The 13,718-nt window shown below is 49.3% G+C and overlaps 1 protein-coding gene across 1 annotated transcript in view; it reads left to right on the forward strand.

Moving 5' to 3' along the window:
* The window catches only part of BARX2 (BARX homeobox 2), a 57,566-nt gene extending 55,880 nt beyond the window's left edge, over positions 1 to 1,686 (forward strand). The window contains exon 4 of the mRNA XM_059677198.1: positions 665 to 1,686. Within this exon, the coding sequence (XP_059533181.1) occupies positions 665 to 934 (270 nt within the window). The 3' untranslated portion in view covers positions 935 to 1,686. The remainder of the gene's footprint in view (positions 1 to 664) is intronic.
* The last annotated feature ends 12,032 nt before the right edge of the window (positions 1,687 to 13,718 follow it).

The raw sequence follows: 13,718 nt of genomic DNA on the forward strand, positions 1-13,718 counted from the left end.
AGCGCGCTAGAAACATCAATGATGAGAGAGAATCGGGCCCCTATTGAGGATCGAGCCCAAAACCCAGGCAGGTGCCCTGTCTGGGAACTGCTGGTGACCTCTTTGTTCATGGACCGATGCTCAACCACTGAGTCACGCCAGGCCAGGCACGAATAGTTTTGCAGGTCAATTTTTGTCTTTGATGACTTTCTCGAGCTAAATTATTAGAAATGGAATCTTTGTGTCAGAGTGTGCACATTGTAAAACTTGTGATTGATTTGAACTCTCAGACTGCCCTTTGGACAGGTTGTACCAACCTCTGTTGACCCTGGAGTGTATGTTTATTTCCCTGCTTGCTACAAATATTGTCTTTTTCGTTTTACTTGTCAACTTCATTGCTACCCCATTAACATCTTAATTTTCATTTCTTTCCTCATTATTGAAGTTGGATTTTTTTATAGGTCTGTGATCCTTTTATTTAATGCCAAAAAGTATGTGATACTGACTAAAAGCGCGTCGAGCGTGTAAAGGATGGAGATGTCTTTGCAGCCTGGAGGTGGCAGGCTGAAGATACTTCTCGCCAAACTCTGTCACTGCTGGGAGGGAACGACATAGATGCTTTTGAGTGTCAAGTGGAGGGAAGGCGCTCTTTCTTGCATCTAATGCCCACTTGTCTCCCATCCAGGTCCTTAAAGGTGGCCAGGAAGCGCCCACCAAGCCCAAAGGCCGCCCCAAGAAGAACTCCATCCCCACCTCCGAAGAGATCGAAGCTGAAGAGAAGATGAACAGCCAGGCGCAGCGCCAGGAGTGCCCCACGCCCTCGCAGGGACAGGAGGAGCGCTGTGACACCCAGGAACCTCAAGCCTGCCATGTCCCCTTGGAGGTGGCTGAGCCGCCAGGCCAGCCACAGGAGTTGCCAGTAGCCTCTTCGGAACCCCCGCCACCGTCAAGCTAAAATCAAACTCTTTGAGGGGCAGGGGACACTGGGGAGAAGGGAAAGAGAGAAGGCAGGAGAAGAGGAGAGCAAAACTCCCCAAAGCCTGGTAAAGGGAGGGCGAAGAGAGCCACCTACCTCCCTCCCTTTCTCCCTCCCTCCCTCCCACAGGTCTCCTTGGCATTTGGCATTTTCATCACAAGCATTTGAGAAGACTCACACGTGCCTTAGGCCTCTCTCTTCCTGAAAGGATGCTTTAGCCACAGGATGCCCTGCATAAAGGGAGACAGTGCCTTGGAACTGCCTGCCCCCGCTGAAGGCTATGGCGCTGGGTGAGCACCCCACCTGGCACGGTCCCGGGGTGCGGCTCAGCTCTCTCCTTGCCAGGCCTCTGGGCATCCAGTCAGCAAAGCAGAAAGATACGGCGGGCTGGGGCAGCTCGCTCAGGTTTCCTGCTGACTCAGCACTTATTTCTGTAGTTTTTAAAAGAGAATTTCAGGTTTGTTGGTTGTTGTGGAGGGGGGGTGGTTGAGGAGGGCGGGCTGGAAAGAGTCGGGGGAAGGGAGTTCTGCGTTATTCCCACTGTTTCTGAATAAAGTTTGTTTGTTTGAAGACACGTGTGCCTTGGAACCCCTGATGAGAGTGTCAGGTGACTTGAGAACCAAGCAGCCTGGTTTTTTCTCGCTCCGTTAAGTTGCCATCCCTGGAAGCTGCAATGCGGATCTGTTAAGATAACTTTTATTTTTTAATGAAAAATAAATCTTTCAAAAGGGCCGGGTGCATTGGTTTCTTCGGCGGAGGGCGTGTGACTCTTCTTGACTATCTCATGGGAAGAGAGACCCAGAGGCAGAGCCCTGCTCCCTGGGCTGTGGTCTCTCAGCTAGAAAAGAAAAGACCAGGCCAGGCCCATGGTGTCTCGGGCAGAGGGCAAAAGGCAGACCCACCAGTGCCCTTGGGTGAGGACGGGGCAGGTGGTGGGGGCTCCGCTCACCCCCCTCCCACCACCTTCTGCCAGCGCAACTCCATCAGGCACTGAACCTTTGGGGCTTCCACCTTCAAAACTGGCCCTACTTTTTCCGAAGAGATCATCAACGTATTTGCTTCAAAACTCAAGCTGCTGTAAGAAAAAGTCTTGCTGCCCTCCTGCCCCCTCTGCCCTGTGCCCGCCGTCCCCTCCAGGTAATCATGTCGATTGGTTTCTTGATTATCTTTCTGTACTCGGTGTACACTTGGGTGACGGGTTCTGCAACTTCTAACAGAAGAAGATTGGAGAAGGACTTGGCCAGATGGGCTCTGTGATTTCAAGTTTGAAATGATGTCCCTCTTTTCGGAAGCCCCGGGAAGAGGCGGGCTGCAGACATCCTAGAGAGAACGCCGACTCCCGGCTGCCTGCCCTGCAGACTGGCCCAGAGGCTGGTCCCACAGGGGTTCACGGTCATCCTCCCCGGGTTCACTTGTGATGTCCTCCAGAGCAGAGCGCCTGTCATGTGCGCTGTCCATGACTACACGGTCGCTGCCCAGCGCGGGCTCAGGAAATAGCAACTGACTTGAATAACGGCTCCACTGGGAAGCAGGACCTGCTTCTAGTTCTGCAAAGCGAACCGTGGACGTGAGACAGGAATGATCGGCTGGTGTTCAGCACTCCGGCCGCCCGCTTCCCCCTGTCAGCGTGGACAGTGAGAACGTGACTGCTGTGTGACCTGGCGGAGGCCCTGCCTGCATTGCTTTCGCCGTTGAGGTCAACAAAGAGAAAGCAGTTTTTATCCTTGACTCTTGTGAATAGACAAAGGAGGGAAGAAGGCTTTGGCCTTGAGAACAGGTCTGTGCAGGCCACACCCAGCGCCTGTGCACGGTCTCTTGTGTGGTGTGTGCAGAAGCTTCTTTGCCTCCAGCCCACCCCACGTACGGGTTTATGATCTGCCTACCGGGTGGTGTCAGAATGGGCCAAAGAGGTTACAGAGCGGCCCAAGTCAGCACGTGGATCTGTGCCGACGGAGTCTCGCTCCTTGTTATGTCCTCGTCACCCCTCCTCCCGCCCCCAAGGGCCTTTCATGTGGATTCCGTTTTCCTACGATGGTGTTGGGTCTCTGGTCCTGGACTCTCCTGTTATCCTTGTCTGAGGTGCTGGACAGTGGCCATCCTTGCACGCATACATCTGCCCACACAGGGTCCCTGAGCCTGGGCCCCACCACTGTTTCTGACTTCCAGCCCTGAGTCCTAGCCTGTCACCTTGGCATTGTCTCCTGTCCCTAAGGGTTGAAAGGATTTCAGGGGAGGGGTCAAGACCTCAGATTACCTTTCTTTCTGTTTGGAAGCCCTGAGCCCAAGGGCAAGTGCACGTTACCAGCCTCAGGCCTGCCTCCTGCCTCAGCTCTGTAGAGCTGTGCTCTGTGACCCAGGGTGGGCCAGGCCCGGCCTTCCGAATGCCAGTGGGCACTGATTTGGCACCAAGCCCTGTCCCCTCCTCTTGCCCTTTTGCACCCAGCACCCGCTGCACAGTATTCTATGCGTGTAGGTAGATAGGTTGTTCTGTGCAGAGTCCTGAGCAGGACCATCCAATGACCCCTGTGCCCAGAAGTTCCCTCCTCACTTTCTCAGCTTCTTTCTGGGGTTTCCCAGTCACTTCAGAGGCAAGAGAGAGGGCGGAGCCAAATCTCCGTCGTCTGCAGACACCTTCTCGTCACCCATGGGCAGCAGTGCTGGGCCTGTTTCCCCAGGGGCCAGCGGGCAAGGGTGATGGAAGTCCATACGTGAAGGCCCCCATGGCCAAGGGTCAGTTTGCCCCATTTTGCTAATGCCTTGTGGGAAAGGTACTGAAGAAGATGCCCTCGGATTCCCCCTCAAGGGGACCACAGGCCGTGTTGCGGCAGTCAGCTTGGGAGGAAGACAACGCCTTCGGAGACATCTGTCTAAAACAAAGTAAAAGCCTGTCCGGGCCAAAGTCATGTTTGGTAGCTGTGCCTTGGTGAGGTCATTTGGCCTGGCTCATGAGGCGATGTTAGCAGGTGGCAGAGGGAGGTGTGTCCATCCTAGAGAATGGCTGAAGGGCAAAGGTGAAGGTCATAGCTGGAGTGAAATCTAAAACCTTGGGTTGGGCCGTAGCCAGAAGCATCCTTTCCTGTGGCGAGCTGGCACGGCCATGGCACACTCAGTCCCAGGTGCCTTATGTGCCACGCCAGCTCAGCCAGGTTCAGTGACCCTGAGAGGGGGCAGTGAAGGGTTAAGAAAAGACAGACAAGAGAAGAAAGCTGGGTCTCGGTGGGACGCTGTCCTCTCTGATGGAGAGCTAGCGACAGCGCCACGGACTACAAGCCGTGTCTTTATTTTATAGCAGATTCCACAAGGCAAAGTAAGGGCGTTGTCAAAATGTTTACAACACTCTCGTGGGTTTCGATCCTACTCAACTACATGCACCTGAACGCTATCAAGCCCACATCACTCAGGCACGTGGGACCACAGGTTTGGCCCATAGGTTCAAGCTTACAACTCTAGCTGTTGGCTATAATAGTGCTGGGAGGGCTCTGACCTCCAAGCTGGGACTTGCACGTGGCAATGAGAGGACTGTGCCCTCTCATTAGTCCGAGGCTTGAACCTGTCCAAACACTTTCCACCTGCAGAGAGGAGACTGGGAGAGACCTCAAACCACCGGGGCCAGAAGCTTCTGTCCTTAGAACACAGCCATAAGCGCTGTCAGCCACAGTTCAAGTCCACAGGTACTTACTTCCTCAACGCCTGTCCTGTGAGGAGCGCCGTGCTAGTGCTAATGGGGGGACGGGGGTGCAGCAATGTGTCTCCTTCTCCTCCTTCTCCCTCTCCTCCTCCTCCTCCTCCTCCTCCTCCTCCTCCTCCTCCTCCTCCTAAGAATATTTTTCCCATTGAATTTTAGAGAGAGTGGAAGGAAGGGAGAGAAAAAGAGAGGAAGACATCGATGTGAGAGAGACACATTGATTAGTTGCCTTCTGCATGCACCCTGACCCAGGGCCAGGGATCGAGCCTGCAACCGAGGTACATGCCCTTGACCAGAATCGAACCCAAGACCCTTCAGTCCTCGGGCTGACGCTCTAATCACTGAGCCAAAACAGCCAGGGTGAGCTTGAATCTTCCTAGAGAACCTTTCACTTTAGTGAGTTTGGGGCGGGGGCAGGGGTTCAGCTAGGTTTTTGCGGAATTTCCACCTGCCCTCATCGTGAGATGGCCTCTCTCCGGGCAGGGAAGGGCATTCGTGGGATGTACAACTCTCAGCATGTCCCTCCAGCTAGGGCCGCTAGGAGAGGGTTAATGTCTTAGGCCCCTATGCACCTGGAAGGGTGATTAACACTGGAACAACAATCCACCTGAATATGCCTCTAATCCCAGGTTGTCACCCAAATCCTGGGTGGAGGTGGCTGGGGAGGGAGAGATCTGGTAATGCCATTGGTAATCTGGGTGTGGATCCTGAGGGGAGGTGTGGGCACCAGCCTGGTTTTGCTTCTTTGCATTCTGTGCTTGCCTCCCAGCGGGCAGTGGCGGCCAAGACCTTCCCTGCCTCCTCTCCCACCGCCTGCCCATTCAGACCCACCCTCTGGCTGCCCTGGGGTCGGCCTCTGGCAAACCCAGGTCAGCAGCGGCCAGGAGGGGCCGGGGCTGCGGTAAATCACTGTGACAGGCGCCTTTCATACCTGACCTCTCGTTCCCAAACCTCTTCCCTTCTGTTTATTTTTGTTGCAGATTTATTAGACACACGGTTAAGTGCCCATTTAGCTCTGCAAACTGTCAGCTCGCCCGCTCTATGAATAAGGCCATTCACTGACAAAAGCCCTTAAACATTTTTGAAAGGGAAGGTGGGGAGGGAGGGGGAGAGGAGAGGAGGAGGAAATAGCGCCCCAGGTCAGCGAGGAGGCCAAGATCAACCGAAACCCAAGCGCAGGCCTCTCCTGTAGGCCAAGAATGTAACAAGGGCCCTCAGAGCCGCCTGGGATCACGCTGCTCGGCAAGATGTGTGTCATCTCTCCGCAGGCCGCGGGGGTCTAGAGTTCACTCCTTTGTCTCGGAGCCTGGGAGCTCACCGCTGGGCAGGCTGAGCGGCCGTGCACCTGCTCGGGGCGGTTGCCAAGAACCTGGAGGCATGTCAGGCTGAGTCCTTGCCCCTTGGGAGCCCTCCTCCTGCTCCCCTCCTTCAGGTGCCATTTCTTCCCAAGCACCTGGCTCCTGCAACACACACGGCTCTGCGGAAAGTTGCAAGGCGCTGGTACACTGTCTTTGTACGCCAGCCCGTATTAGGGACCATTTATATCATCGCTTCTAACCATCTCAGCAGCCCTCTGAAGTAGGCACTGTGATCACCTCCACTCAGAGATGGGGAAGCTGGGACCACATGGTAGGACAACTCACAGTTGCCTAACGCAGCTGGGCGGATGCACTTCCCATCATCCCTGGACTGGGCCTGTGCCTACTTGTGAGAGGGCTGAGTTGACCAAGCCTGATCTTGGGGCAGAGCCCTGAGGTAGACAGGCCATGTGTCCCTCAGCTTCCCCTGCACGTGCTCTTGCCCCTGCTCCCACACTGTTGTCACTGGGGTATCTCTCACAACGTGGGGTGCAGACAACATAGCTCAGTATCCCCCCAAGCGTGAGTGATCAAGCCCTCTATCTATCTACCGGGACCAGCAACAGTGCAGGTCCCGTCCAAGTCTTATTGTGTGCAATCTTGGGTGTGTGAGTGTGTGTAGTGTCATCCTTTTTTGCAGTGACCTTGGAAAGGGGTGCAAGCATCTGGAGGAGACTCAGAGAGAGGGGTCACATCCGAAGCACAGGAACAGAGCCGTGTCCTCACTATGGCGTGGCAAGCAGTGCCGGGGGACATTGGCTTCTACCCCAGAGTGGGAGGGACACAGAGAAAAGCTGGTAGAGCCCAGGTAGACGTTCCCTGGAAAGCTGCTCCAGCCCTGGGTGCAGATGCTGCTCTTTCTTGGCAGTTCTTGGGGTGACCTCTGAGGTCAGAGCCCTGCTCCTCTGAGGCCCTGGAGCTGGTCTTCTCTTCTTCCACCTCCCCCTCCTCTTCTTGGTTCCTCTTTCAGCCATTTATTTCTCTTTATTTGAAGTTTGTGTTCAATGCAAATACAGGCCATAATATGAGAAAGTCACTCTGAATCAAAGCATAGTGACACAATGCAACGTACAATTAAAACAGATGTTCAGCATGCAGACACGAAGCATGAGGAGTGTTCATTCACATATAAAAAGCTGGAGGTGTGTTGGAGCTGGGTGTTTGGTGTTGCTTTCTAAGGATGGCAAATATTTACCTTTGTTATCAAGACTACTATGCTTACTTGGACCCTGGAACACCAGTATGGTCACGGCAATCAAAGAATTCAGTGAGCCCGGCTGGCATAGTTCAGTGATTGATGTTGGTCTATGAACCAGGAGGTCACTGTTTGATTCCTGGTCAGGGCACATGCTCGAGTTACAGGCTCTGTCCCCAGTGGGACATTCGTGTGTGCAGGAGGCACCCAATCAATGATTCTCTCTCATCATTGGTATTCCTATCTCTCTCTCCCTCTCCCTTCCTCTCTGAAATCAATAGATATATTTTTTAAAAAAAGAATAATTATTGCAATGGGTTGAACTACATCAAATATTCTTAAATCCATGTGTTCAGAGTTTTAAAAATAAAACTAATTCATCACCTTTCAGAGAGATGCTAAGAAACCAAGGGAAATAAAACACTTTAAATAAAGGGGAAACAAGCACTTACTCTCTATGAACTGTGTCTCTGGGTGACTGAGCAATTAGAGAAGGTAGTATGTGAATAAGGAATGATTGATTTAGAATGTCACCAGTCATGACCTTATTGAATTAATGAATTTGGGCAAAGGTTGCAGAAAGAGACACAACCAAGCATTACATATGTCTGTATAAAAGTGCACCCCACTACCTGTGAAGGAGTCTTGCAAAAGAAAAGAAAATCAAACTTAAACCTGATCAAGCTTCCACCTCAGAATGTCAACTTACAGGAAGTGAAGGGACAGCGAACAGGTTCAATAGTGCTCTTGTGACACCCTCAACAACATCCAAACAATATTCCCAATAGCACTCCATATGAGCTTTCTTACCTTGACCCCCAAGTCATCCCAAGTGTCCTACCTCAGTCCCACTGTGACTCTTGTCACCATCCAAAGCTTCTCTACCTTGAAAATGACTAATTCATGCATTTACGCTCTGCTCTCTGATCACAGCGTTCAATTCTTCCCTTTGTTAATTCAACTATTTCCCTACCACCCTTCCCAGATGCCTCAGAACCTCCATCCCATAGGTTTCTATTTCTTATCACAAAGTATTAGCTTTCTTCTCCTTTCTTCTTTCCACTCCTTCACCTTAGATTTCATGCTCCATTAATAATCTGAACTTCCTTCCTATTTATCTCTTTGTCATGCTGTCTAGCAAACTCCCCAACCCCGTGTGAATTGAACGGTCTACTACTTCATGCCTGACGTTGCCGCTGGAGGAAATCCCACGAGAGGTGAGAGAGGAACCACTATTGATTTATTTGGACCCATCTTAGCGGTTCCCTCATCCCTTTCTGGAAACCATTCTTCCTTGTTCTAGACACATTATATTCCATCTGCAGTGATTATTTCAAACCTCATTCACCTCACTCCCAGCAGATGCTTTTGCCCCCAAATTTCCATTAAAAAAGGAAGTCAATAGACAGGACTCCCTGTGACCAAACCTATAGACATACACGTCTGTTCCCAGCTGCTCTTTTATCCCTTCTGTTGCTGAGGAGGTGTTGTCACCCCTACACAAAACTACCTCCTTCACCTGTGTTTGGGATGCCCCACTGCCAACTTTTGGAGGCTCAACCATAGAGAGTATATCTTCTCATTCCCTCCTCTTCAACCTCTGCATCTATCGCATAGGTATTATTTTAAATAGCCTTATTGAGGTACAATTGACACACAGTAACTTTACATATTTAAAGCATATAATCTGCCAAGTTTTGACATATGTATATACATGCAAAAGCATTATAATAGTCAAGATAGTAAACATATCACTCAACCCAAAAGGTTTCTTCACGCCCCTTCTAATCCTTTCCTCCAGCCTTTCCCTGCCCATGTTCCCCAGGCAACCACTGATCCGCCTTCTGTCACCATAGATTAGTTTGTATTTTCTAAAGATTTATATAGATGGTATCACATGGGGTGTACTCTGCTTTTGTCTGCCTTCTTCCACACAGCATAATTATTTTGAGATTCATTCATGTTGTGCATGCATAATTCATTCCTTTTTTTTTTTTGCTGAGCTGTATTCTAATGTGTGTAAAACTCAATGTTTGTTTAATCATTCACTGAGTGATGGACATTTCGGTTGTTTTTAGTTTGAGGCTATCTATATAGCCTAAGCAACCGTTTGACTGTTCAACCATTCGACCGTTCGACCATTCGACCACTTGACTGGTAGCTATGATGAACACTGACCACCAGGGGACAGACTCTCAACACATAGGCATGGAAACATGGAATAGACTGATGAATCTCAGAGGGAAGGGAAGGGGGGAGGATGGGAAGAAATTAACCAAAGATCTTCAGCCTGTGGGGATTGGGCCAAAACCGGCAGTCCAATATCCCCCAAGGGATCCTGGATTGCGAGAGGGCACAGGCCAGGCCAAGGGATCCCACCGGTGCATGAATCCATGCACCAGGCCTCTAGTTACAAATGAAGCAGATAAGAAAGCAATGGGCAAGTCTTTGTGGGGGAGTCTACTTTCTTTTCTCATGGGGAAATCCTTAGGAAAGGATGGATCATAGGGTAGGTAGGTTTAATTTAAAAAAAAAAAACAACCCAAAACTGCCAAACTGTTTTCCAAAGTGGTTGTACCATTTTACATCCCCACCAACAGTGTGAGAGCAATCCAGTTGCTCCATATTCTCAACAACACTCAGGGTGGTCACTTCTTCTACTACTAGGGGCATACTAGGCATCCTAATAGCTGTGTCAGGGTTTCTCACTGGGGTTTTAGTATGCATTTCCCTTGGTCATGTGAAAACGTGGTCATTTACACTCAACCATTAGGAGCACAAGAAAATACTGCAAAGGGGGAAGTTCATAGTAGGAAAGTATTATACTATATATTTATAAAACTTTATATTTTTATATATACATAATATATGTTATATATTATAAAGCACAGTTACTTTTTCTTTCTGTTATTCAACAGACATTTATTCAGTGTTCAGTTGTATCAGGCACTGGTACTTAACATGAGTAAGATATAGGTCTTTTACAAGGAGTTCTTAGTCTAGGTCAGTGGTTGGCAAACTGCGGCTCGCGAGCCACATGCGACTCTTTGGCCCCTTGAGTGTGGCTCTTCCACAAAATACCACATGCGAGCGCACATGTACAGTGCGATTGAAACTTTGTGGCCCATGCGCAGAAGTCAGTATTTTGTGGAAGAGCCACACTCAAGGGGCCAAAGAGCTGCATGTGGCTCGCGAGCCGCAGTTTGCCAACCACTGGTCTAGGACCTAGACTCTAGGTAGAAGGATATAAGCATGTAAAACTGTTAGAAATCCCTATAAAGTACAATAGGGCACAGAGGAAAAAGTGATTATTTCCAACCAGGGAATCAGGAGGCTGAACACAGAGAAGTTTCTTAGAAAGGGTTACATAGAAAGATAATGGTTGAGCTGAGTCACTTATCTTATCTAATTTTGACAACATCCTTGGAAGGCAGATAATGATGGAGTGAGGGAGGAACAGAAAAGGGCCTTCAGAATAAGAAAAATCTGAGCAAAGTTGTGGCAGTTAGGAAGCAAGCTTTTGCAATGGCCAGCACACCATGAGATAAATGACCCATAGAGTAGTGGGGCTTCTGGTCAGAAGGTAGGTGCTGGCCCGACCAGTGTAGCTCAGTGGTTGAGCATCAACCCAGGAACCAGGAGCTCATAGTTTGTTTCCTGGTCCAGGCACATGCCTGGGTTGTGGGCTCAATCCCCAGTAGGGGGCATGCAGGAGGCAGCTGGTCAATGATTCTCTCTCATCATTGGTGTCTCTCTCTCTCTCCCTCTCCCTTCTTCTCTCTGAAATAAATAAAAACATATTTCTTTAAAAAAGAAAGGTAGGTGGTGGCTAAAGTGTGATGGATTTGAACCTTATACCAACAATAGAACCTCTGAGGGAGAATGGACTAGAAAGCAGAATTACTGAAATCCTATAGGCAACAATCATTGTCTTCGGGTGAACAAATAACGCCCCACTTAATTATGTATTATTTCAAATGGATATAGATGCTATTGGGATTAATAAAATAGAACTTAATATAAAAGACGCCCTGATTAATATGGAGCTTTTGGTTATTTTTAGCTGATCATACAGTCCAATTTTCATGATGTGGGAAGCATTGAAATTTTTTTAACCAAAAGATTGGGAAGAGCTCCTAGAAGCAGGGAAAATCCCTGAAGGTGTTTGAGAAAAGCAATGGGTGCGCGGGGCGGACAGAGAAGGGAGCTGTTGAAGGTGGAGACACCAGTGAGGAGGCTGCTCAAGTAGCTCCGCGATGAGGCAATGAGGACCTGCATGGAGATGAACAGCAGTGGCTGGAGGTCAGCACCCTAGTTGGTGGTCCGGCTATGAGTCAGCTACTCCCTGATCTTCGTTCATGACTATCCTTTACGGACCCACCCAAACCCCCATGTCTGTGCTGCGTTACATACCCCTGAGGCAGAGCCCTGGCAGAGCCCTGGCAGAGCAGCTGGTAATAAGGTTTTGGATGAATGTATTTAGCTAATGGTGATCTTCCATCACAGCCCTTCTGGCTTCAAAAGATCCTCCTGAGCACAGAGATCTAGTTCTCTGGATCAAATGATAGTCCTGAGTGAATGATAGTAGAAAAATGAGCTGAAGAACAACCTAGCAATAACCCTGAGAGATCAGATTTAAAGAAGCAGCAATCCTTTAATCCCAGGTGATATCGCTTCTGCTGCAAACCCTGGAGTCCACCTCAACCAGCCACCTGACCCCCAGGAGAGGCAGGGAACATTAGCTATTCCCAAAGTGGGCACGATGGCCTGGCTACTGGGGGTCAGGTAGGGCTGGACACGGTAATTTTAGCCACAGCCTACCTCTCTCTCTTCTGGGAGCAATTGGTGTGATCAAGACGCAGAGAACCCTAATCCTATCTTGGCACAGAGGCAGCCTGACATTTGCCAAGAATTTCTACCCAGAAATTCTGCTTTATAAATAGAGGAATTAGGCCTGATCGGTGTGGCTCAGTGGTTGAGCGTCAACCTATGAACCAGAAAGTCATGGTTCGATTCCCAGTCAGGGCACATGCCCTGGTTGCGGGCTTGATCCCCAGTGGGGGGGGTGTGCAGGAGGCAGCTGATCAATGATTCTCTCTCATCATTGATGTTTCTATCTCTCCCTCTCCCTTCCTCTCTGAAATCAATAAAAATAAATAAATAAACAAACAAATAAGATTGTGGCAAGGTCACTGAGGCATATTGCATGGTGACAGAGCAACGGAATTTCCAGGAGAGGGGGGTGGGGACATGCCTGGCACCAGGTCTAGCCTTCCTGTCTCGGGCAGGATTGTATTGTGGGCTGATTCGGCTGCTTTCTACATCACCTGCACTTCCATGTTAGTGGAAGAAAGCAGTATATGGATACAAAATCTAAACTGAGGCTTTCACTGATCCCTGAAGCTCAGAGATCTTTGGGCAACTGAAGTCATGCGTCTGGGTGTATTAACTCATAAGCATGCCCGATGAGTAACAGGGGTTACAAATGGATATTTAAACCAATTATGATATTGGGCAGTGGACATTAATTATTTGTGGTCCTCCTCCAACTTTCAACTCCTCTTCACGTTTTGGCACCCTACCATATTATAAACCCTTTCTTCCCAAGGAAGAAGCCAGAACACTCACACTGCAGACCGCTCCCAGCTGTAGAGCGGTCATACGACCTAGGTTCTAGCGATCAGCCACATCAGCAGTAAGAAATAAAGGGCGAGAGCCACATATGAGGGACCGATCTTCAAGCAGGTACGGTAGCAGAAGTCTCCAGATCTTTGGGAGTAGCAATGGTGACATTTCTGGCTGTAACCTGTTATGAGACCAAGAGGTTGTGCATTTTTTTCTGGCTGCTTACCTTCAAGGCCTGGCTCTCTTGGCTCCAGAAGATTTGATATGTTATCTACTATTTTTCTTTTTTTTAGCTTAAAGTGCCAGCATAGCTTTTGCTTTTTGCATCTAAGGACCCTGATAGATGCACAGATTGGTACTTAAGATGGTTACCAGCAATAGACCCTCAAGGAAATGGTGACAGGGTGGTGGGTTAGCTGAAGAGGCAATGATTATTTTGTTAGTATTAAAGGATGGGATTCCTGGTGTCCTATGAGAGAGTGTGAAGAAACAATTTCTTAAATTCTTACCTGACCTCCCTACTCAAAACTCCAGAGGCCTCCAAGATGGAGGGCTTGAGGAATGCAAATACTGTGGGTGGGTCCTATTGTTTGCAAACACAAGCACTGCCTGATACAACAAGAAATCTTCTGGTGTGCATTTTAAACAGGCCCCTCAGTGGAACTAGAGTTTTATGCCTTCCACAGTGATGGGAGAGAGAGAGAGGGAGAGAGGGAGGGAGGGAGAGAGAGAGAGAGAGAGAGAGAGAGAGAGAGAAACTTTCAGAAAAACAAATACACAGGAGGGATTTCAGAGTATATTTAGAATTCAATAGACACCTAAATTTTCTAGCCATCTCTATAAATTGGGCTTATAGATAACAGACATTCACCAAGGCGCTCCATGATCAGACATCACTAA

The sequence above is a fragment of the Myotis daubentonii genome, chromosome 19 (genome assembly GCF_963259705.1).
Source record: "Myotis daubentonii chromosome 19, mMyoDau2.1, whole genome shotgun sequence".
Classification (NCBI taxonomy): domain Eukaryota; kingdom Metazoa; phylum Chordata; class Mammalia; order Chiroptera; family Vespertilionidae; genus Myotis; species Myotis daubentonii.